At 45.6% G+C, this 24,644-nt stretch overlaps 2 protein-coding genes across 3 annotated transcripts in view; both read left to right on the top strand.

Annotated features, from left to right (window-relative positions):
* LOC130387457 (insulin-like growth factor I-A) overlaps positions 1 to 2,602 on the top strand; it is a 4,026-nt gene extending 1,424 nt beyond the window's left edge. Inside the window, exons 2-5 of the mRNA XM_056596551.1 lie at positions 1 to 39; positions 1,049 to 1,169; positions 1,299 to 1,362; positions 1,864 to 2,602. The exon at positions 1 to 39 is cut by the window's left edge and continues 106 nt beyond it. Of these exons, the coding sequence (XP_056452526.1) occupies positions 1 to 39; positions 1,049 to 1,169; positions 1,299 to 1,362; positions 1,864 to 2,067 (428 nt within the window). The 3' untranslated portion in view covers positions 2,068 to 2,602. The remainder of the gene's footprint in view (positions 40 to 1,048; positions 1,170 to 1,298; positions 1,363 to 1,863) is intronic.
* Positions 2,603 to 8,207: 5,605 nt separating this feature from the next.
* Positions 8,208 to 24,344, top strand: LOC130387296 (scavenger receptor cysteine-rich type 1 protein M130). 2 transcript variants are annotated; one of them, XM_056596319.1, is made up of 20 exons: positions 8,208 to 8,283; positions 9,315 to 9,641; positions 9,868 to 9,963; positions 10,376 to 10,591; positions 10,908 to 11,087; positions 11,519 to 11,658; positions 12,070 to 12,223; positions 12,829 to 13,137; positions 13,550 to 13,855; positions 15,025 to 15,318; positions 15,942 to 16,238; positions 16,665 to 16,961; positions 17,767 to 18,042; positions 19,689 to 19,790; positions 20,328 to 20,431; positions 20,639 to 20,747; positions 21,167 to 21,292; positions 22,257 to 22,352; positions 22,887 to 23,075; positions 23,464 to 24,344. In XM_056596319.1, exons 1-20 carry the CDS (start codon positions 8,226 to 8,228, stop codon positions 23,652 to 23,654), a joined length of 3,867 nt encoding a protein of 1,288 aa, XP_056452294.1. In that variant the 5' UTR covers positions 8,208 to 8,225; the 3' UTR covers positions 23,655 to 24,344. The 2 variants fall into 2 exon arrangements, with proteins under 2 accessions (XP_056452294.1, XP_056452303.1); XM_056596328.1 differs by having other exon boundaries at positions 23,467 to 24,338.
* Positions 24,345 to 24,644: the final 300 nt, after the last annotated feature.

Genomic DNA, 24,644 nt, shown 5'->3' on the forward strand with positions numbered 1-24,644 from the left:
ACCTCATATTTGTGTGCGGCGATCGTGGGATCTATTTAGGTAGGACACAAGTGTGTGTGTGTGTGTGTGTGTGTGTGTGTGTGTGTGTGTGTGTGTGTGTGTGTGTGTGTGTGTGTGTGTGTGTGTGTGTGTGTGTGTGTGTGTGTGTGCGCGCGTGCGTGCGTGTCTCTGTGTGCGGAAGCTTTACATCAACACAAAAGTTGATATGGTTCATTAAAGTGCCGATTTCTGCTTATGGCGCTGCTCAAAGATACTAACCCTATAACACTAATAATACATAATACTTTATAATATATAATACTTGCAATGCTCAACACTTATACATTACAATACAGTAGTCAAAAAGAGTGGCCTATTTTGTTGGATGGACATTGTATGCCAACCTTTCGATTTCAAAGTGCCACTGTTGAAGGTTTAATGAAATATCTGACGAAAGGTCAGGCATCTGGCGATAATCTCCCCTGCCTGCCAAGGGAGGTGAGTTCCTCGCCCCAGCACATCTGCCTCTGTGTACACCAAACACAGAAGGCCCATGTTTCGATAACAAGATAAGGCTACATTAATGAACCATTCATTCGTTATTGCAGTAATAAGCCTTCACTAACAATCAACAAACAGTTCATTGACAGTTAATTAATGGTCTAGTATTTATTGACTAATGTTATTCACGTTAACAAAGGTACTGCAGTTCATTTTAACTAATGCATTCATTTAAACATCATTGATTAGGGTTAGGGTTAGTGTTGACCCTAACCCAATAACTCTAACACTAATCCCCATCACGATGCTATAGAGCAATGCTTATGACTGCATGAACTAATGTTAAGTAGCCTAATGGTGAACTAATATCAACTTATTGTAAAGTGACAGTTAATTAATGGTGCCCAGCTATAAAATGTTGTCATAGTTTTCATAGTTTTATAGCCGGGCCCGGGCACCTTTTGTGTGTTAACACAAATCAACATATCTTGGTTACAATGTTCACTATTTTGTTGCATTCATGGGCTGGGGGGTTTAACCAGTGTGATCCGGTTCCCCCCCCCCCCAGGAAGAGGCAGCTGGTCTGGGTACGGCTCACGGCCCCGGGGCAAGGGCATCGTGGAGCAGTGCTGTCACTCTGCGGGCTGTGACCTCCGTCACCTGGAAATGTACTGCGCCAAGTCCAAGAAGCCCGAGCCTCCCACCACCACCACCACCACCTCCACCACCTCCACCTCCACCACCTCCACCTCCACCACCTCCACCTCCACCACCTCCACCACCTCCTCCACCACCCCCACCACCACCTCCATCCCTAGCTCCATCCACAGCTCCGCCACCACGTCTACCGCCACCTCCACCCCCACCTCCACAGCCACAGTGGTACGTCCGGTCTGACGACCCCCTCAGCAGCGCCCGTGGTCAAAACGGGCGTTTTATCGTGCAAATAAAATGTTAGGCCGATAATGTTAAAGACGTTTTTGCTGTGACATCATGTACTTTTGCTATGGTATCTGTACGTACAATGATATGGATAGCATGGGTGCCTGATAATATTGTTTGGTTATAGATATAATTATATCAAATGTAGTTATAGATATGAATAAAAAACTTTTGTTTGATAGAAATGTGGACGAAAAGATATATATATATATATCTCAATGTTCTCAAAAGATGGATTCCCGTCTGGGATTAATAAAGTACTATCTTATCTAGTATAACCACGTAGCATACCACTCAATATTTTGTTTTATCTTGATTTATTTAATATGCTTGACTATCAAACAAGGGAACCAACGTTATTCTTCCAAAAGCATTACCACAAAAAATCCTCATCTCGCGACATTCAACGTTGTTCCCGTTTTCCTTTGCTGTGCTGTCCAGGCGCTGCAGTTCGAGGCCGTCTTCCAGAAGAGGCTCCTGGAGCACCTGGGAGCGCCCAACAGCCAGAGGAGGTCCAACGCCCGGAGGAAAACACACAGCTCCCCCAGGCGGAGGAAGGTATCGTCCACCTCCCGCAAAGGAGCAGCCAGGCAACAGCCTGCCAGCAAGTTTGCCTCAGGCTCCCAGCAGTCCAAACTCTCGTGACCGCTGTGATATTTGGGAGGGAAGGGAGATTTTATTTTGACTGAGCCTGCAACATTGTTTTCCGAATGCACTTTAATAACCTAATATTTCCACCGGGCAGGGATTTCCCCTGCTCGGTGGAAATATGAAACTCCAAAATATGTATTGATTTGGTCTGTGTCTCTAGGCCTGTATCCATATCTATCACTGCACTTCTTCTCAGGCACGCATGCTATCTATATCATGTCAGGTTCAGATACTATAGTCAAAGTACATGGAATCCAGATTGTTTCGATACTTTCAGTATTATTTTTATGTTTCCGTTTTTCCATTTTCTTTATAGCGTAAAATGTTATATCAAAGTGATGCTTGAAATTGTTTGCAGTATTATCCCAAAATGTTAATGGGTTTTTTACTGTTGTGTTAATATTTAATATCGTTTTTTATAGGGTTTATCTTATTCACAAAGTACTGGATTATTTTTATAGCTACACTGTTGCCCTTGAATGTTTCGATGTGATATATGTATTGTAAAGGATGAGAATGTTTTGTAACTATTTATTACTACTTAAAAACTTTTTCTAAACAACATTTCCTTGGGTGCACTATATTTCCAGCACAAAGAAGAAACCAAAATATTGCATCCACATAAATCTGTAAAATATTCTATTTTTCAGAACAAAATGCATCTGCGTCTGTCCTTCGGGCTGAGATAGGCGAGATAGCATTCTGGTTCTGTAAACTTAGTTGACATTCCGCCACAAATGTCAAGCCCAGTGGAAAAAAATAATAATAAGGCAGAGATATATTTACAGAATTCCCCACATGCTTGTGGATCCAGTCATGGGCTGTCTGGATCACTCTGAGCTCCAGAGCAACGACCCCTCACTCCTGTGGATGCGGGTGGAGGGATGCTCGTCTTGTTTTGGTTGGCCTAGCCCTAGGTACTCCTCATTGCTTTACACTGCATTTCTTAAACTATGGGTCTGGAGTCCTGACCCAAAAATGGGCCAGGATCCAGTTGGAGGTGTGTCAAAGCCTATATATCGTACAGGCCCCTAGAACACCCTGAACGGTGAGCCTAACGAAAAGAACAGCAATTCAGGTGTGCTCAGAGCTTTTTCTGAGCGTGTGTTCGGCTGGCTGGAAATATTAGGGTCATAACGCAAAAGGACGAACGTTTTTATTTTTCTAGGATCACTTTCTCACCAGACATCCTGACACCCTTAACCGTGAAAACCAAGACAGACACATTGCACAGTTATCAAAGTATTTACAGATATTAAAGGGACATCATCCCCACATAGATAAAGGAGTCTTCGAGGTGTAGGCACTGGGATTTGTCCCATGTAAAGTCCCATTTGAAAGCGTCCTTCATTTCGGAGAATATGCGCTTACGTTTACTCGTTGCCATGTTATCGACTACACTTTGAGCCTCCTTCATTCTCGACCAATCCCAATAGAGCACAACAATCGACTTTTGCAGATTCACCACAGCCAACCGTTGCTTATCGTGGTAACAGCGACATGGGAAAGTGATGGGTAAGCGACACAGAAGCCAAACAGATGTGGAAAGCAGAGGGGTCTGATTACATTCTGGTTCAAAACACTGCATCCTAGCTATTTTACTCCAACAAACGTCCAGATTCGACCGTGTAAATCAACCGAAAGCTAGGGTAGAGTTTAGATTTCTCCCTGTGAACAGGGGTTTGTGTTTGTTTGACGTGATAAGGTACACAGTCTTGTCCCAGTTACTTTTCCATTGCTTTTGACATATTTTCAAAATTGTGATCTACTTCAATTACTCTGAGCCATACCAGTGTCAGATATCAGAACACATGATAGGAACAGTACAAACCTAACTTTCATGTAAACTTTCAATGTTAAAGGCAAAACGCTTCCTTGAAACCAGGGGGTGACGGAGTGACCGCTTGGACTTCACATCTCAGGGGTGCACTCTGCTTTTGGCCCACAAGGGTCATTCTTTCACGGATGGTGGGTATGCTCGCAATACAACTGCAAAGGTTGCTCAAGATAGCACGCTGGGCGCTAGCCAGCCGTAGCTAACTGCACAACGCTGCTTCGTGTTGGTGGAGGAGTCCTTTGTGACCTTCTGAAACTGTACCCTTTGGAAAAACGTTATCCCTACCACATGTAACCACTGTAGTGCTCACACCTGATGTGTGTGTGTGAGCCACCAGACCAACCACAATACAATTGATACATTTTTTTTACGTGGGCCGGATAAATAAGTCTTGCAGTTGCTGGCAGGGGAATTTAAGATAAGATGCATCTGCTTTTTTTTTTTTTGCAGCTGCCTGCGTCATTCTTTCAGATAGTGCAGATAAACTCCTGTACTCTCCCTTTACCTTGGGTGTGTGGGAGATAGAGGAAGACAGACAGAGAGAGAGAGAGAGAGAGAGAGAGAGAGAGAGAGAGAGAGAGAGAGAGAGAGAGAGAGAGAGAGAGAGAGAGAGAGAGAGCTGGTGAGGGAGAGGGAGAGACATTGACATTGAGAGAGAGAGAGAGAGAGAGAGAATGACTGTGAGAGAGAAGACACACAGAGAGACTGACAGTGACAGTGAGAGAGACAGAGTGAGAGAGACAGAGTGAGAGAGAGAGAGAGAGAGAGAGAGAGAGAGAGAGAGAGAGAGAGAGAGAGAGAGAGAGAGAGAGAGAGAGAGAGAGAGAGAGAGAGAGAGAGAGACAGAGAGAGAGAGAGAGAGAGAGAGAGAGAGAGAGAGATAGATAGAGAGAGACAGACAGAGAGACAGAGAGACAGACAGAGAGAGACAGACAGAGAGTGGGAGAGAGACAGAGACAGAGACAGAGAGAGTGGTAGAGAGACAGAGACAGAGACAGAGACAGAGAGAGTGGGAGAGAGACAGAAAGACAGTAAGACAGAGATAGATTAAAGAGGTTAACACTTTTGTTCCCAACCTTTTACTCAACAACTTGGGCACGCAGAGCGAACCTTGAGGGAAATTAACTGCAAATTCATTGCAGTTTACTAAAACAAACGATTAGTACTACCAATAAGGGTTCTATCCCAGTCCTGGACCCTGCAAATGGTGAATCAGTTATATCCAGTTCATCCACTGATGATAACTATCACACAAAGCCATGATCATTTACAAATACAAGTTGGTAATGAATGCCCTCATAGTATACCTTCATTCAATGTGCTGTAGGTAAGATTAAAGAGATTTGAATGTAGTTTTATACAAAATATCATAGCCCTCTACCAGGTACCAAGGAGTGAAATATGCTGTGAGAATATCTGCTAAAGTGCCTGCCTCTGTGCCAGCCGATTTCGTTTTTCTCTTCTGTGATTGGGTCGAGGAACCCATCGTTGGATTGTTGAGTTTCAAAATCTGTCTCTCTCTTGCTCCTTCCTGATCCCTCTCTTTAACCACTCTCGAATCGTACCCAGCGCACCACCGCCTGAACCGAAACGTCTTGGAGAGAGGCTGCTCTCCGACCAGCTTGTGTGCGTACCTCTGGTAAACACCGTGTTATCTGGTACGTTTTATCTCAGCGTCAAGGTTGCTGGGTGGGCCGTGCCTCCTCCTCTGTGTGTATCAAACACTGGGGGCCACCCGAGGCTGGATGGGCCAGGGTTCATTACCAGGGTCAGGCCTGGTGGAAAAGCCTGCCCATGTCAAACAACAGCTTGGTCATCACTGAGAGACCAGCACTGATGCCATCCTGGTTCCGGTGGAGCCGGGACTCAACACCTGCAGGCTGTTTAGGTTGGAGGTCCGATTGGGGGGGCCGGGCTTTGGGGGGGGGGTATTCATGCTTAAGTGCATGCAATTGGTTGCGATCAAATCTTCCATCCGACGGGATATATTATAATCATAGGAGTAATATTCATAGTAGTGATAAAATATGTTTATAATCCTCTCAATGACGTGATTATTATCGTATTGACCAGAGTTGTTATGTTTTCTTTTAAATATGGATGCGTCATAAAGGGACAGGAAGGAACTTTCCACCGAAGGTTGTGGTTCTTAGCATCAATGCATTGTAAATAACGCAAACGTCCCCCCATGAATCCACAGGCCTCCCAGAAGACGGACCAGCCGGCAAACCCACTCGACTCGTGGGAGATAAACGCGTTTATAAAATGTAGGTTAGTAGGGTTGTGTGTTGTTACAACACATTGGGTCGTGTGTTGGAGGGGGGGGGGGTAAAACCATAATCATGAGTGTTGTTGTCCGTTTGAAGCCCATGATTTGATTGGATTTAACATTGCGTTCCTAACCTCGCTGTGTCGTGTCTATGCTACGCAGCTGCGACTGTTTTTTTTTTTTTTTGTCTCTTATCAATCCTGTTGAAACCCAGTTTGGGCATAAATGTGTCCTACCTTTAGCCACCTGCTCTCCCTCTTGTTTTTCTACTCTCTTATTGGGTCACAACTTGCATTTTATTATTTTTTTAATTACACATCTGATTTATGCTCTGTTGTCCAAGCAGAGTGGTCTGGTCTTGATTATTTTCCTGGTGGATTTCGAGGTGAAGTCGAGGGTGCATGCGGCCTTTTGAGGAAGCGAGTGCACCACAATAAAATTGGAATGCATGAACAAATAATTTGTCTACGTTGATCGAAATAACAGAAGAGCAAGACGAACAATTAAAAAAGGAGAAAACGTAGGGCAATGTGTAGGTGTTTGTTTATTTTTGTTTATTTTTAAAAGCATTGTTTTTAAATGTTTTTCTGGGATGTATGTATATAATACATGGGAAGTACACAGTACTGTGTGCTAGGGTACTTCATTTTCTAGAGCTTCTGGTTCAGAGATTGCCATCGTTTCCTGGAGACGGTTGCTTCCTGTTTGGATGGAGGATGGCGGTTTGCGGCGTGTGGCCTCTCACAAGCAGACGACGGCAGCAGTTTTTCTGAGAGGTTTAATCTCTGATCCCTTCGGAGATAAATATTAGCTTAGCACGTGCCGCTCTCAGGACACACAAGGCATGTGAACACAGATAACTCGTGGCTAGCAACGGTTCAATGTGTAAGAAATGTTGACTCTGCATGTATCACCAGCACCAGCGTGTAGCATAGGCAGGATCGTCTAGAGGTGTTCAGGGCGCCCCACTCCCAGCCGGAAGGTTCTGGGTTCGAAACCCCAACTGCTGCCGTCTCCCTGAAGGCCTTCAAGGGAGCCACTAAACCCCAACACGCCCATTAATGACAATACAGTAGAAATGTGGTTATTGACAGCGTCGGCTTCAGAACAAATAGTACTTTGGGGCAGCAGTAGCTCAGGAGGTAAAGCGGGTTGGCTGGTAACCGCAAGGTCGCTAGTCCGATCCCTGGCTCGACAGTCCGATCCCCGGAGTGCCGAGGTGTCCCTGAGCAAGGCACCTAACCCTAACTGCTCCCAAAGAAATGGCTGTCGCCTGGGTTGACTCCGCCGTCGGTGTGTGAATGTGTGCAAGAATGGGTGAATGTCAGGCGATATTGCAAAGCGTTCTATAAACGCAGTCCATTTACCTTTTACCATTTACGTTGGCTGGTTTACAGCAGGATAAACGAATACATGTCAGATTTTCATTAGAGGTTCACGTTGAGATCGGTCGAAGTGTTCTTCTGAGCTTCTCAAAGCTTCACATCCGGCCTGTAACCACAGGTATCGAGTAGCTGATCTGCTTTCTGGTCACACTCGGTGCACCTGCTTTTAGTTTTTTCAGTTGCTTTTTTTCTTTTTTCAGCTGCTTTTCAGTTTCTTCAATTTGTTTATTTCTTTTTTTTTAATCGTTTAATAAAATGACAGAATTGTCATTTTATTTTTGACAATTCTGTTTGCGAGTTTGGGAGATTGAGGTGTTCAGGTTCAGTTAATAAAACACTTACATCACATGTTTTTTATTCATAGATTATATATGTTATATTTTAAATTGTATCGTGTTGATTGTTAATTAATTTGATTGAACGATTCAGTTGTAATTTAACTAGAAAAACTATTAAAATAAAAAATATTGGTAAAAACAATTAAATTATTAGTTATCCAGTTGTTATTAAGCTGTTAGTTTGTCGTCATCTCCTTGATCGGTGACTGCAGGAAATGAAATAAGTCCGTCCTATCACAACTCTCTATGGAGTGTGCAACCCCAGCTTAAAAGGTGTGTTGGACCCCCACCTGGCTCAATGCGTAGTCGGGTCCAGAGTGAGCATGTGGACTCTCCTGCCAATCCTCATCTCCTTAGCCTCCCGAACCGTCTTCTCCCAAGGCAAGTGGAAAGCTTCTCTTACTAAAGACAGAGGGGCCTTGTTTAAGGTTCCTTAACACTTCATCAGGTCTTAGATTAATGTTGAGCGTGTTTTATTCGTTTTTTTTTTTTTTTTTTAACATTTAACGCAACAGTTGTCATATCAATACTCTATATTCTGCAACAGCACAACAAATTACTTATTATTTTAATTGTGAATTACTTGGCAATTAATCTCAATAGAGAGTTGGAGAGTGGAGTTTATGCAGGATGTATATACTTTTTCCAATATGGTATTGGTAAAGTATCAACATTTGGATATTGGCAATATCCCATGGTCAATATAAAAATTAATTGAGTCACATTCACTGCTTAACAATGATTGACTTTTCAAATTGCTGTTGTTTTATCTTTCGAATTTTGAAATGATGTGTATGAGTTACAATGTGCTTACCTGTCACTCATAAAGATGACCACATTACTAGTATTGAGACCAAGATACTTTTGAAGCGCAGTACAAAATAATGAATACATTATTTTTATACAGATTGAACGAATCAAATAGATTTCACAGATATGCTGATCTGATGATCAAATGATTAACATTAGGCATATACATATTGTGCCACTCAACTCTTGGTTCCACGTGAAACCTGGTATACGGACCATGGTAACATTCTTTAAACATCACACAATCAAACATCATTTCCACTTAACATTGGTACATATATGACCTATTCATTTATCATCACGCTGTGTGTCAACATCTTGCTGAGATTCAAACTAATGTGTGAATAATGGACGGATGGATGTGGGGTGATGAATGACTTGATGGATGGCTGGATGAATATGAATGATTGGCCTGACTGGTGGGTGAATGGATGGATGGACGAATGGATGTGAACGGATGCTTGGTGGATTCATGAATGAATGAATAAATGGCTGAATGAACAAACGGCTGGCGGGCTGACTGGCCGGCTGGATGGACGCATGGATACGAACGAAAACGAATGGCTGTGAACGCATGCGAATGGCTATGAACGGATGAACAGTGGATGCAGGACAGTACAGGCTGATGCTGCACGGTGGAGATCACCCTTGCGAGGGCTACGTGAGGCTCCACATAAAGGGCCGGTGGGGGTCGGTGGGGAGCGACGACTGGACCAAAACCAACGAAGACGTGGTGTGCAAGAGCATCGGCTGCGGTACCTCCCTGCGCTCCACCGACATTCCGCTCACGGTGGAAGCCATGGGTACGGTTTGGCTGAACAAGGTCAAATGCAAAGGGACGGAAGCGCACCTGTGGGAGTGTCCCGGGCCACCTGGCTTGGGCGTCGGCAAGTACGATGGCGACATGGTGAAGAGGATCACATGCTCAGGTGAAACCCGCAATGCTATATGTTTTAAATTATTTGAGCCAAATGAGACTTAAGTCATAGGCCTATCCGAAGTGTGCAGAAAAATATTTAACGAGAGTTAAATCAGCAGAAGCAGCACTAGCACTAGTAATGACATTATCGGGTATGATACAATGATGACTATTGTGTTTTCCATTTTGTTTATTATTTTATTAATGTGCCGGTTCTTGGTGCTATTATCCTGCAGAAAAGGGCGAACTCAAGCTGAAGGGTTATAAATGCGCTGGGGCAGTCTACTACGAGAAGAAGGAAAACAAAGACACCTATTTTTGTGACAACTGGGGTAAGGCCTGCACTGAGCCTACCTGGGAATTACTTTCAAATATCGTATTCTTAAGAAATGTTACTGAATGATTTGCATATAAGAGCATCTAGCATATCAAGCATGTCAATGGGCTAAGCTTCTTTAAATGTGTGTGATTATTCTGGACATCTAAATAAGCAAGTAATAAGCAACCCACAGAAAACCCTTAGAGACACTTGGACAATTGGCTACACATAGAATTAATTATTTCTAATTAATTGGTGCCATACTTTGGCAATACCTGTTCAAAAACGGCATTAAAATATTTTGTTTTGATTGAATGCAGTTAGTTTTGAGTATGGCTAACCACGTGAAAAAAAAACAAGGGGGTTCATCCCATGAAAGCGGTTCAGGTTAACAAACCGTTACAAACCGCTCCACCCCATCGCAGACCGAGGGGACCACTTTGCCGACAAACTGTGCAAGGAACTCAAATGCGGCGGAATGAAAGAGAATGCCGACGAGCGGATCTTCACCAAGCCCGTCCTTCCGTCCGAATACCGGCAGGTCAGCACGAAGTGCACTGGCACAAAGGAGGAGACCTATGCCTGGCAGTGCAACCCTAAGGAGGAGAGATGCAACCGTCCCGCAATCGTCGTCTGCCAAGGCATGCATAGCCTACTGCTCATTCTCGTACATTGAGTTGTTCTTCTGATTCACGGTCACTTGTTTCGGTTAATAGTAGCCTACCCCGAAACGGAAGTCATAAAATGCATCTAAAGGCTAGGCCTAGGCATTATTTTTTATAAACACACTTTCTGCAGTTTCACACATAAGAACAATGATGTGTTGTTTGTGAATGTGCGAGAAAGGACTACGGAAAACAAAAACATCTGTATTCATATGTAGTTTATATATCACTTATCTTAATTAATAATCATAATATTATAATGCTTTTGTTTTTTCATTATTTATTTGACCAGATCATCACGTGGTTCGGATCAAGGGCGGGAAGGACCGCTGCAGCGGGACCATGGTCTGGCGGAACGGGACGCTGGTGAATTGCAGCATGGTGGCGGACAAGTCGACCTGCGAGAAGATGCGCTGCGGAGCCTTCAACAGCAGCACGTGCGACAAGAAACGCCACATGCTCACCTGCTCGGGTAATTTTGTTTTCCCGTTTCGGTTATGGTTTGGTATTAATGACAGACAGTAGGTCTCTCTGTCTCGTTTCTCAGTCACATCGATGGCCTGATTACTTTTTTGGATTAAAAAAAAAAAGTGCATCCAAACGGAAGATATCATGAGAGCATATAACAGGGATTTTTTAATTTATTGGCGTTAAACTATTGTAGCCCTAATACCCATAATAATAATAATGATAATAATAATAATTAAGATTAGTTATCAATAATTATTAGCCTTAATATAGTATATTATCATCATTATTATTATTATTATTAATAATAATATAATTAATAACATTGTCATCATCATCATCATCATAATCATCATCATTATCTTCATCATCAAAATAGTCCATCGATTATAATCCGGGGCAAATCGGCTCCATTTTTCCGTTTCATTCCAATAGACAAGATTAAAATTGTCCTGGCGGACGTGACTTTCGGCAAGATCCTAGTGGACGGCCCTAAGGGGAAGATGCCCGTCTGCGCCTCCGAATGGAAGCACGTGAACAGCAAGGTGGTCTGCAAGGAGCTGGGCTTTGGAGAGGTCAGAGCGTGTTCGTAATATCTATCAACTTAATAGATAATAGACAACTTAAGCTGCAGATTTATTTGAGACATTGCATAACGTCATCGGATGTGAGATATTACCTATAATGATAACTTGATAACTTGAAGTATTATGGTTGACACAGCATTTTACAGAAGGTTTGCTCATTTCTGAACTCATTATTCAGTTAGGCCTATGATGATAATAATAATAATAATAATAATAATAATAATAATAATTATTATTATTATTATTATTAATTGTAATTCTGATTATAATTATAATAATATATACTAATAATATACATAATGCATAATAAAAATAGTAAACTTAATGGGTATAACCCCTCTCATTATAAATAAAATAAAAAGTTTGTGTTTTCTAAACTTTATCGCTGTTTGTTTCCAGGTAATTGACACTTCGTTTAAGATTGAGAGAACCCTGGCGATACTGGATAAAGTGACATGCTCTGGGGATGAGGAGTCGCTGTGGGACTGCACGGCCAAGTACTCCGAGGACGAACTCCAACCGTGTAATAATGTCACCTCGGTCATCTGTGGAGGTGAAAAAAAAACAAATTTCTGATTTCTCGCACTTAAGATCACACCGTTTCCTTGTCCTCTGGGTGTGTGGGGTGGGTTTTTTTACAACAAAAATAACACATTTAATTCAATTATTAAATTAGTTTGCGTTAACTCGCTGGACATTAGAGACAAATATAGCATAGACAGTTATGAATTCAGTAAAGTTAGGGGGAAGGGCCTTTCATGTATATTATATTAACAATAATAATAATAATAATAATAATGATATTATTATTATTATTATTATTATTATTATTATTCTCCTCGTTTGTCTAACCTTTATATAGCTATAGCTGAAGCTAAATGCTGACATGCTGTTGGTTGTGTGCATGTTGCAAGCTAGGCTATGGCTAGCTACCGACATTGACAGCGGGCCAAAAGTGTCATTGGACATTTTTATACATTTTTTCAAAAAGTTAAATGCATGCCCACATCCGTCATGGTTTTCAATGGAACAGGCCACATTTGAATTCAACAGCACATACAACAACACCTCGAGAAGTGTGCGATAATCACTCTTTTTTGTCATGACAATAAACAACATACCTCTCCCTCTCTCTACTTTGTTGTTCCCGCACCACAGCTAGCCTCGAGGTGAGGCTTGCGGACGGGCCGGGGAGGTGTGCGGGGCGGTTGGAGATGAAGTTGGGGCGTGACTGGTTCCGGGTGGCGCAACAGTGGAGCGAGGACAACTCTCACGTGGTCTGCAAGGAGCTGCGCTGCGGAAAGGCCCTCCTCGGCAAGACTCTGGACAAGATCTCCCAGGGATCCCTGCCCTATTTGGATAAGTTGTTTGCGTGTGGAAAAACATCCGATAAACTGTCCGCTTGTCCGGCGGTGGCCTCTGAACGCAAACAACAGAATCCACAACTGACGATGCTGGTTTGCGAAGGTGTGCCTGCTTCCTCCTCTCTCGTGCGCGCCATTGCTTCCTGTAGAATACTTTGTCGTATTTTATTATTAATTAATTAAGTACGTGCCTTCATTCATAGTAGATGGTACCGGATTACTAAACACGTGAGATTGACTTTATGTTACGTCATCAGGGTCATAGATATGGCCTGGGCGCATTGCCGTGGGGTTTTGAATCCACAACCTTCTGGCTTGGAGTCAAACACACCAGTAGCCTCTCCCTATGTGTAGCATGCGGAAGTATGTTTTCTGTGTTTTGTGCAAAACCTAAGTCGTACTAAAACATAGGCTCCGGCACAACCTTTGATATTGAGCAATTCGTCAGACGCTTGTAACCAACTACTCCTTTGTCTGAACTTTGACCTCTGGGTGTCCCCATATGACCTCTGCAGACCACCTGGAGGTGTTTTTGAACGGCAGCAGTTGGTGCGAGGGCCTGGTTGGGGTCCGGCAACATGACAACTCCTTCTGGCTGTCGGGGTCCAATGCCACTTGGACCCAAGCGGCCGCCGATCTAGTGTGCCAACAGATGCATTGTGGGAGCGCCAAAGACCACGACTCGAGGGATTCCTCCGAGATCCCGGGCACGAACCTTTGGCCAAGGGAGTACAAGTGTTCTTCCAAGGAGAAGTCTCTCTTCGATTGCCCCTCGTCCAAACAAACTGACAATTCCACCATCGCCTTTGTGAGATGTGCAGGTGGGTGTGTTTAAAACTGTTTTTGTACCTGTGTGTTTGGGGTTGGTGGTTTGGTGTCTGTGTGTGTATGTGTGTGTGTCTGTGTGTGTGCCTGAGTGCACGTGTTTGTATGTTTGTGAGATTGCACGTGTGTATGTGTGGTGTGTGTTATTGTGACCAGGATGGCAGCAACTGGCAGTTAAACGTCGCACAGCATTTAAGGGCCTGCTGTGTTGCCAACATCCCCTAACCACCCTAATCTTAACCCTAACGTATGCCACCCCTAAACCACCCTAATCCTCACCCACCCTATCCCTAAACCACCCCAACCCTAACCATAAACCACCCTAACACCTACTCTAACCCCCTAACCAGGGCCGTCGATAAGGGGTGAACGGTGATGACGATTCTAGGGGCCCACAGCCCAGTGGGGGCCCACAAAAAAAAAAAAAATATATATATATTTATTGTAATTTTTTATTTTACTACCAGCCCATAGTACTACCATAGCGCCCCCCCCCCCCCCGTCAACAATTGCTCCCTCGTCAACAATTGCTCTTTCCACCCCCCCCCCCCCCCCAGTCAACAATTCAGCGCAGGGGGGCCCATCAGTAAATCTTGTCTAGGGGCCCAGGAATTGTAGCAACGGCCCTGCCCCTAACCCTAAACCACTCTAACCCGAACCCTAAACCACCCTAACAATAACTCTAACCCCCTAACCCTAAACCACCCTAACAATAACTCTAACCCCCTACCCCTTAACTCTAAACCACCCTAACCCTAAACCACCCTAACCCAAACCCCTTAACCCTAAACCACCCTAACCCAAACCCCTTAACCCTAAACCACCCTAACCCAAACCCCTTAACCCTAAACCACCCTAACCCAAACCCCTTAAACCTAAACCACCCTAACCCAAACCCCTTAAACCTAAACCACCCTAACCCAAACCCCTTAAACCTAAACCACCCTAACCCAAACCCCTTAACCCTAAACCACCCTAACCCAAACCCCTTAACCCTAAACCACCCTAACCCAAACCCCTTAACCCTAAACCACCCTAACCCAAACCCCTTAACCCTAAACCACCCTAACCCAAACCCCTTAACCCTAAACCACCCTAACCCAAACCCCTTAACCCTAACCCAAACCCCCTCACCCTAACCCCTCCGACCCCTACCCCCTGGCAGGCCAAGTATCTCTGCAGCTGAAGAGCCACTGCTCAGGTGATGTGGAGGTGTGTGTCAACAACACCTGTGGAGGTGTGTGTGTGGACTCGTGGTCCGAAGCCAAGTCCAAGGATCTGTGCCAGAGCTTGGACGGCTGCGGGCACTACATCAGCGACCTGGTTGGCCCAGGGGAGTCCAGGCAAAGAATTCCCCCTCTCGTGAAGAGCCTGCACTTCCACCCAGAGTTCGGGAAGAGCCTGGTGATGAACGAGGGCAGCGTCTGCATGGGCAGTGCCGCCGTGGTCACCTGCTCAGGTGAGCAAACCCAAGACTTTTTTTTTCAGGTCATTTTAATCATCTCAAAAGTGGCTGCTGGAATAATATAGGACTTTTCTAAGGCCTGATTGGAACTCCCCGACATTAACCAGTCATCAGAGTGAGTGAGAGAGTGACATTAACCCATCATCCTGAGAGAGTGAGTGAAAGACATTGACCCATCATCAGAGTGAGTGAGAGAGTGACGTTAACCCATCATCCTGAGAGAGTGAGTGAAGGACATTAATCGATCATCAGTGAGTGAGAGAAAGAGACATCTGGAGAGGGTGACAACGAGTGAGTGGATGAGAGGGTGAGAGATTAACACAACATCCTGAGAGTGCGTGGTCGCTTGCTCAGGTGAGCATCATGCTAAGACATTCAGTATGTCACACAGTGTTATTACATGACGTATTTCAATTTCAATGCACCCCTCTAACTCTTTCCAACGATTGACCACGTTGACTTTCCTAGATAGGTTCCCACACAGGGGATTACGGACACACTCGATACTGAACCACTACGCTTCCCAATGCGTCTAACCTCTAGGATCATGCTATGCAATCTGTGGAGAGACCTTAATAAACAGATCAGACAAAAACAGAAATGTAATTGCACTGCAGGCAGCCTGAAGGCCAAGATGGCCGCGTCCAGGGACTACTGCTTTGGGACCGTGAAGCTGTTCTCCAACCGCAAGCCGTATCCCATCTGCAATGGCGCTCTGACCAAGGGGGTTCAGGGATCCATTTGCAATGAGCTGGACTGCGGGGAAAGCGAGTCACTGGAGTTCCTGCCGCAGTCGCCCGGCAGTCCGTTATCCGTGGTCGCGTTCGACTGTCCCGCGGCCAACAAGTCCATGGCGAACTGTAGACCCTCTTTAAAGACGAGCGACTGCTCCGAGGGAAGACTCATGTGTTCTGGTACGTTCTCTCATCCTAGGGTCCAGGGTTTGACTCCCGGAGGGTTTTGATATGAACTATTCTTGTTTAAAACCAACAGAAGCGCTGTAAGCATCTTTATCTCACTGACTGTGCTGTAATATTTACTTCCACCCAGAGTCAAGAAGCCAAGAAGTTCTTTTGATGAGACGGCAGGAAAATTAGAAGATGTCCATATTGTCCATGATTTTTTTAGTTAATATAATTTGTGTTTGAAATTGTAAATAATTATACTTGAAGAATTTTTTTTTTTTTTTTGACTTGTAAGCAGCTAATACAAGGCTGCTTACTTATATTATTATCCGATGCACTACAATATATGGTAAAAAATAATGTTCTATATCTCTATATATCTAAGGCCTGATTGGATATCCCCCCCCCCCCCCCCACCCCCCCGACCCTCTCCAGGCTGGAGGCGATTGGTCCTGAAGAGCCAAGCAGGGGCCTGCGAGGGATTGGTGTTTAAGTACTCCGGTGAGGCTCCGGTGGCGGTTTCCAGCCAGGGTTGGACGGAGGCTGAGGGCGAGCGTCTCTGCAGGGACCTGGGCTGCACAGGGTACAAGAGCCACACGGATAAGCACCCCTGCAATCAGACCCTGTGGGGGATCTTCAACTGCTCCGGCGTGGACACGCCCAAGAACATCTGGGACTGCCTCCGGAGCGAATCGCCGGCTGGGAGCGAGCAGCTGTACCTCACCTGCACAGGTAAGGTTTCAGTAAGGACAACCTTTTGCACAGAGGTAACCGTGCTTTAGGACCTGTGAGACACAATGCAAGAACAAGGCCCAAGCCCATTTCTACCCCTTACCCCTTCCCCTTCCCCCTACCCCTTACCCCTTCCCCCTACCCCTTCAAAACAAGGGGGAGGGGTAAGGGGAAGGGGTAAGGGGTAGAAATGGGATTGGGCCCAAGACTCCACACAAGTAGGGTCGAACGATTTGGGGATATAATGGAATTGCGATTACTGAGACCAACATTGCGATTGCAATTTAGCAATCAGATTTAGATTTGTGATTTTTTTATTTTATTTTTTTCTTCTTTCTTCTTTTTCTTTCCATTTGTTCCTCTATTATTAACTAAACAAGCAATAGATCATTCTATAGTATGACAAACACAATACTGGAAGCAGTCAACATATAAACTGCTCCGTCCTTTAGGCCGGGCCTATGTGTTGAGATGAGTTGATGCATGAATTGATATTATAACATCTTTATTTGGACTGACTATTGAATTGTAAAATAAAAATAAATATGAATCTTACCGATCTCCAGTCAGTTACAGTAACAAATCCCAAGCAAAAAAAAAGTATACATATATTTCAATTTGATTAATCGTCAGCCCTACACACAAGGGCCTGTCGAAGGCACTCTGCTCCGAGCAAACACCCTGCCAACGCAGGACGTTGGCTGAAGAAACTCCGCCGGCCGCCATCGACGGGTGGGGCACACTGGCTCCCCATGTCCGGGGGTTCGTTGGTGTCTGGTTAACACGATGCCTGATCTCCCTGCAGGCCACCGTAATGCCACGCTGTCCAAGAAATGCAGGGGCGATGTGTCGCTCAACAAAATGCCCGTCGCCATCCAAGGCTGGACGAAGGCAAACGCCAACCGCGTCTGTAAGGAGAACCACGACTGTGGCGAAGCCTTCGAAGGACATGAGGCCAGTGGAGGAAACGCGGCGGGCAGCGCCATACAGGTCAGCTGCCTGGGCCCCGAGGATCGGCTGGGCCATTGCATGACCTCCGAGGTGGCGCCCGGCGGCCAAACGGTGTCGGTCTTCTGCAGACGTGAGTGGGCAAAGTGGGTGAGGTGGTGGGTGGTGCTGCTGGAGGTTAAGGGAGAGGTGGAGGAGGTGGAGGCGGAGGTGGTGGTGGTGTTGGAAGTTAAGGGAGAGGTTGAGGAGGTGGAGGTGGTGGTGGTGGTGGAGGGAGTGGTGGTGGTGTTGGACGGTAAGGGAGAGGTGGAGGAGGTGGAGGAGGTGGAGGTGGTGGTGGTGGAGGTGGTGGAGGTGGAGGGAGTGGTGGTGATGTTGGAGGTTAAGGGAGAGGTGGAGGAGGTGGAGGTGGTGGTGATGGAGGGGTTGGTGGTGGTGTTGGGGGTTAAGGGAGAGGTGGAGGAGGTGGTGGAGGTGGAGGTGGTGGTGGTGGAGGGAGTGGTGGTGATGTTGGAGGTTAAGGGAGAGGTGGAGGAGGTGGAGGTGGTGGTGGTGGAGGGGTTGGTGGTGGTGTTGGGGGTTAAGGGAGAGGTGGAGGTGGTGGAGGTGGAGGTGGTGGTGGTGGAGGGGTTGGTGGTGGTGTTGGGGGTTAAGGGAGAGGTGGAGGAGGTGGAGGTGGAGGGGTTGGTGGTGGTGGTGTTGGACGTTAAGGGAGAGGTGGAGGAGGTGGAGGTGGTGGTGGTGGTGGTGTTGGGGGTTAAGGGAGAGGTGGAGGAGGTGGAGGTGGAGGTGGTGGTGGTGGTGGGGGTTAAGGGAGAGGTGGAGGAGGTGGAGTTGGTGGTGGTGGTGTTGGACATTAAGGGAGAGGTGGAGGAGGTGGAGGTGGTGGTGGTGGAGGTGGAGGTGGAGGAGGTGGAGGTGGTGGTGGTGGTGGAGGTTTAGGGAGAGGTTGAGGAGGTGGTGGTGGTGGAGGGAGTGGTGGTGATGTTGGAGGTGGTGGAGGTGGTGGTGGTGGAGGTGGAGGTGGTGGTGGTGGAGGGGTTGGTGGTGGTGTTGGGGGTTAAGGGAGAGGTGGAGGTGGTGGTGGTGTTGGAGGTTAAGGGAGAGGTTGAGGAGGTGGAGGTGGTGGTGGTGGTGGAGGGGTTGGTGGTGGTGTTGGGGGTTAAGGGAGAGGTGGAGGTGGTGGTGGTGTTGGAGGTTAAGGGAGAGGTTGAGGAGGTGGAGGTGGTGGTGGTGGTGGAGGGGTTGGTGGCGGTGTTGGATGTTAAGGGGGAGGTGCCGGAGTTGGTGGTGTTGGAGGGGGTGGTGGAGGTAGAGGACGTGGTGTTAGAGGTGAAGAAGGTGGTGGTGTTTGAAGTGGAGGGGGTGGTGGAGGTGGTGGAGAAGGTGTTGGAGGGGGAGGTGGTGAAGTGGGTGGTGATGATGGCGGGGGTGGTGGAGGGGGAGGTGGAGGTGGTGGAGCTGGTGATAGGGGTGGTGCATTAGGGGTTGGTGGAGGTGGTGGTGGAGGTAGAGAGGGTGGTTGTAGAGGTGATGGTGCAGTTGGAGGTGGAGGAGGGCTGGAGTTGGCGATACACTGATCTGATCTGTATTATACAAAACCTATTTATAATTTTGGCTTGAAAAGTGAGCGCAACTCTATCAATCTCCTTAACTTCTAAACTAACGTCTCCATTTTAATGCCTCTTTTGTCCTCTCTCCAGCAGAGTAATCACTAGGGGTACATTTTATAGCGCTCATATTATTCATTGCTCTCTCTCGCTTGCTGTGATCTCTCAGATGCCTTTAAATTCAACACCACGGAGAAGTGCGGAGGCCGGGTAAAAGTGCAGTATCCAGAGGGCGAATGGCAGACGATGTGTCTCCATGGGACGTTAAACGGTGAGTGACCACCAGGGGTCGCCAGTCTCAGAGGAAACCTCCGCCCAGCAGGCGGTTTGCAGGTTTTTTGGAGCTGTGTTCAAGCCCATGTGTTTAATGTTACGATGCTATCCAGAAAGGCGCATAAGGCAACAAAGCAATATGTTTATAATATATATTTACTGTTGGTACAACACATCCTAAGCATAGGGTCTTGATAGTATTTTGACCCAAGCATTGCATAAAAATAAATTAAGTCTTTCATTTGATCTCTGGTGTTGCACAAGGAATGGGGTAGGCCTTAGTATTAGTATTCCTTTTTCAACAACACAGAACTAATGTATATTTTCATATACATCGGAAACAATGTCATCATCTCCGTAACTACCCTAATTCGGTTTTGACTAGAGGAATGCAGAATGTGAAGCCAACAGTTGACACTATCCCCTCCACATACGGCGTGATGTCCCTATCCACCTGCCCGAGGGAGTCTGAAGACGGGGACAGAGTGATGAAGGGAGACTAACCCATATCTCTGCCCCATGTTTCCCCTCACAGACAAAGTGAAGGTAGACCTGTGTACACTGCTGGGTAATGGTTGTGGCAAGCCAATCAGCATCGCCCCAGAGTCACCTCTGATCCCAGCAGAGGAAGAGAAGCAGGTCAACACATTCTCCGTACACCACACTGTACAATAACGTTGTGAATGAAACGTGAAATCAACTCATTATATATGTGTTTTTGTTGATGTTGTTATATATTCCAATAAACCTCAGCAAGGAATAAAGGATATTTTCTGGGCTAGACATTTTAAATATTTGGAATACTTTTGAACACTGAAGGGCTCACTTTGTAGTGGTCTTTTGTAGGTTGATCTTAAAATGAGCTTGAATTGTACTCAAGAACACTTCAGCATCCGTTACTGCGTGGGCAAGGCTTCCTGCAAGGGGTTCAAAGCGGCGGAGATCTACTGTGAAGGTGAGTCAAGTCAGGCAAACTTCGTTGCTCCAACGTTGTGCTTATGATCCGCAACCTCACCGCTGTATGGATATAAATCCCGTCACCATGCATTTAAACGAATGCATGTGTGGGAGTGTGTGTGGATGATGGCTGGTTTACACAGCCTCACCTGGCCAAAGTCAGGCCGATTGGACCACCCATCATCCACACACACGCTCAAAGTTGGACATTCGCTGGTGATAAAATACTAAATATTAGATTTGGTACATTCTTTGGTCGATAAGCTTATCGACCAAAGAATGTACCAAATCAAATGTTCAGTATTTTATCAACAGCGAATGTCCAACTGTGAGCGTGTGTGCGAAAATATCTAACATTGATTCGTCGACTAAGCATGGCTGAGCGTTGCTGCCGTGTGGTCGTGTGACTGTTCCCAGGTTACGTGGCCCAGCTCCCCCCCGAGGAGACCGACCTGCGACTCCCGGTGGGCGTTGCCGCGGGAACGGTGGCTCTGCTGCTGACCGTGGGGGTCTTCTTCCTGCTGAGGCGTCACATCCTCAGGAGTGAGTTTCCAGACGGACGATAACTTCGGTCCGAGGAGATGTGGGGAATTACTTTTTTTTGTGACCCCCAACTGACCCCCTTCTTTAACATACAAAAACTCACACAAACTCACTCAATCACACACTCTCTCTCCCTCTGTCTCTGTCTGTCTCTGTCTCTGTCTCTGTCTCTGTCTCTGTCTCTGTCTCTGTCTCTCTCACTCACTCACTCACTCACTCACTCACTCACTCACTCACTCACTCACTCACTCACTCACTCACTCACTCACTCACTCACTCACTCACTCACTCACTCACTCACTCACTCACTCACTCACTCACTCACTCACACACACTCACTCACTCACAGTCTCGCACACACACGCTTGATTCCAATCAACATCAGTCGACAATGCCACCATGAATATATGCAGTTTTTAGTATCTGGCTACAAATTATTCAGTGGGTCTGTTTGTACATAAACTCACCTTCAGCGAGACAAACCTTTTCAATCATTTTTCATAATTTTCTCAACAAATATAGCTTATAAATCCACAACCTCCCATGACCCCATATCCATAAAAGGGTTCAAATGTAGTCCTCTGCCCCATTGTTAGGAAGCAGTTGTCTAACTTTCTCCCTCTGGTCCAGTTATACTTGCAGGAGTCGTAATGAGACAATCACGCCACTAGAGGTCAGCCTTCATGCACAGGTGTTTTAATTGGGCAATTTACACATCTCCGTCCGGCGCTCAGAACTTACAGCACTTAAAACTTTCGTTAAAAATTGAAAACAAAAAGTAATTGGTATCTGAATAAACAATTCTATACTAAATTCAAGTTTAAATAATTAAGTATAAAGGAAGGATCTGCTTGTCTGTGTGCGGGTTTGTATTTAGCATAGGACACTGTACTTTTGAGCAGGCCTACATGTGTGTTGTGTGTTCATGTGAGTGCGAATCCAACATGTCTTGCTCTGAGCACAGTGGGTATCCCCAAGCGCCGGGACATGGAGGTTGAAACCAGCGACTATGACGATGTTGGCAGCAGTGTCAACGGGAAGGGCAGCTTAAGCCGCATGGGTGAGTGAGCGCATGGTGCCAGCAGGACTAGGCCTATTCTGAGGCCTGAGTGGCCTAACTGATGGGTTCAATTCTTTCCCCATTTGCTCCTCATTTTGTTCCATCGGGGCGAGAGGGGCATGTGGCTCAGGTAAAGCGGGTTGGCCGGCAACCAGAAGGTTGCTAGTTCGATCCCCGGCACCTCCTAGCTGACAGTCGAGGTGTCCCTGAGTGAGACACCCAAACCCTAACTGCTCCAGACGAGCTGGCTCTAGCCTTGAATGGTTGACACCGCCATCAGTTTGCGAGGGGTTGAATGTTAGGCCAAAATGTAAAGCGCTTTGAGTGGCCACTGGTCAGAAAAGCACAAATAAATGCACTCCATTTACCACCCATTTTGGATTGACTTTATGCTCCCTCAGTTAGCTCTGAATCAATCTATGTGTGCTCCTGCGTCCTGTAGTGTGTCACAGGAACCCCAATAAGCGTTATTGTGCACAAGGAAGGAATCGGATGTAAGGTCGACAGGTTCGACCGCTCATGGTTTCCTTCCAGACTCCAGGTCGCTCCCTGCTGAAGTCCAATGGAACGACTCGGACGACGCCTCGCAGTCATACGATGACATTGCTGAGGAGGGCCCCGGCGAGACATTGTCCCTGATGAAGGAGGAGGCCCCCGAAGAGGAGACCCCGGAGGACAATCCAAAGATTTGTTACAGTGACGTCGTTCCCAGCTCAAAAGCAGGTCAGGCATTCGAACCAAGGAAGCCATGTTGACTCACTGGTCAAAAATACAATGCAAAAGTGAAGACTGTGTTCATATGCTATGCTATTTCTCCCCAATGCTATGGGTTTTGTTAAGCAGACAGAGGTATAATATACGTGTTCATATGCTATGCCTTACTGCTATAATGCTGTAGGTTGTGTTAAGCAGACAGAGGTATAATATATGTGTTCATATGCTATGCTTTACTGCTATAATGCGATAGGTTGTGTTAAGCAGACAGGTATAATATACGTGTTCATATATGCTTTACTACTATAATGCTATAGGTTGTGTTAAGCAGACAGAGGTAGCCTATACGTGTTCATATGTCATGCTATATCTGCCTCGTGCTTTGGGTTGTGTTTAGCAGACAGCGGTAGCCACGGGGTTGACATCCTGGAGGATAACGACGACGTGTTGGAGCCTGAACCCAAGATCGCGGAGACGGCCGCGGAGGCTGACAGCGGGCTTAGAACCCCGCACAGAGAGCTTCCAGAGGTGCCCCCGGACGACATGGAGGGAGACCATGAATATCTGGAGCAGGATCCGCTGGGGTGAGACACGCCCACTCCATTGTAGAGTGAGAGAGAGACGAGGTTGTCTTTCTTGGACGGACGGTTGGAGGAGAAATGTATGTTTAATTGAAACTTCAAAATTATGCTGGGGAAACTCAAGGCTCATCTTGCTGGAAAGTGGCTTTTTTAAAACTTTTATAATAATTAGATATATTATTATTATTATTACTGTTATCAACAATTTAAAGCTAAAGCTTCACTCTTCGGTAAGTTAGTAATAATGTGAATATTTAACCAATTTTAACTGTTTTTACTGACGCTGTAATAGGAACTTTGCTAAATAAGTAATAAAGAATAAGTAGGATAAGTTTCCTTTCTCTGTTGGAATGAGTTACAATGAGTGGCCTGCCACTGTCCTCAAACTTTCAAACTTGTATGCTGTCAAATCGCTTAAAATACATATAGAAATATTTTAGCTTTTAACCAAATATGTTTAAGCATGCTTAGCCTTTTTTGCTTTCAAATGCAGCTATTAAGCCTTGTATAACTGTCAAGCAGTGAAGAAAATGTGTGTTTAGAAACTCATCAAAATGACTTTACTCAAAACAATACTCTTGTTCAATATGGCATGGATTAAAAGGATTAAAATGGATTCTGTGATTTCGGTCATTTGAAGATTATCATTGACCGTCAGTTAGCCACATACATTTTATTCATTAAAATAAAGTATGCAAAAAAAAAAGTATGCTTTCAATTTTTTTTATTACTTATAAAAAAAGGGTACCTCTTAGTTGTGCAATCAAATTGGCGTATGGTTCAGTTACCTTTAAATATATACTCATTCAAGTCTTCAGCCTTTTTCCTTTGTTTCAAAAAAGGAAAATATGATTATATTTATAATAAGAAAATACATTGTGCAATCATCCCTCCCGAAGCACTATATACCATCAATGCCGCACGCGGACGACCACCAGTATATGGCTTATCAAGGGGGGCCGGAGGCGCTTTGCCCAAAGACATCACCAGGAGACGA

The sequence above is a fragment of the Gadus chalcogrammus genome, chromosome 1, assembly GCF_026213295.1.
Source record: "Gadus chalcogrammus isolate NIFS_2021 chromosome 1, NIFS_Gcha_1.0, whole genome shotgun sequence".
Classification (NCBI taxonomy): domain Eukaryota; kingdom Metazoa; phylum Chordata; class Actinopteri; order Gadiformes; family Gadidae; genus Gadus; species Gadus chalcogrammus.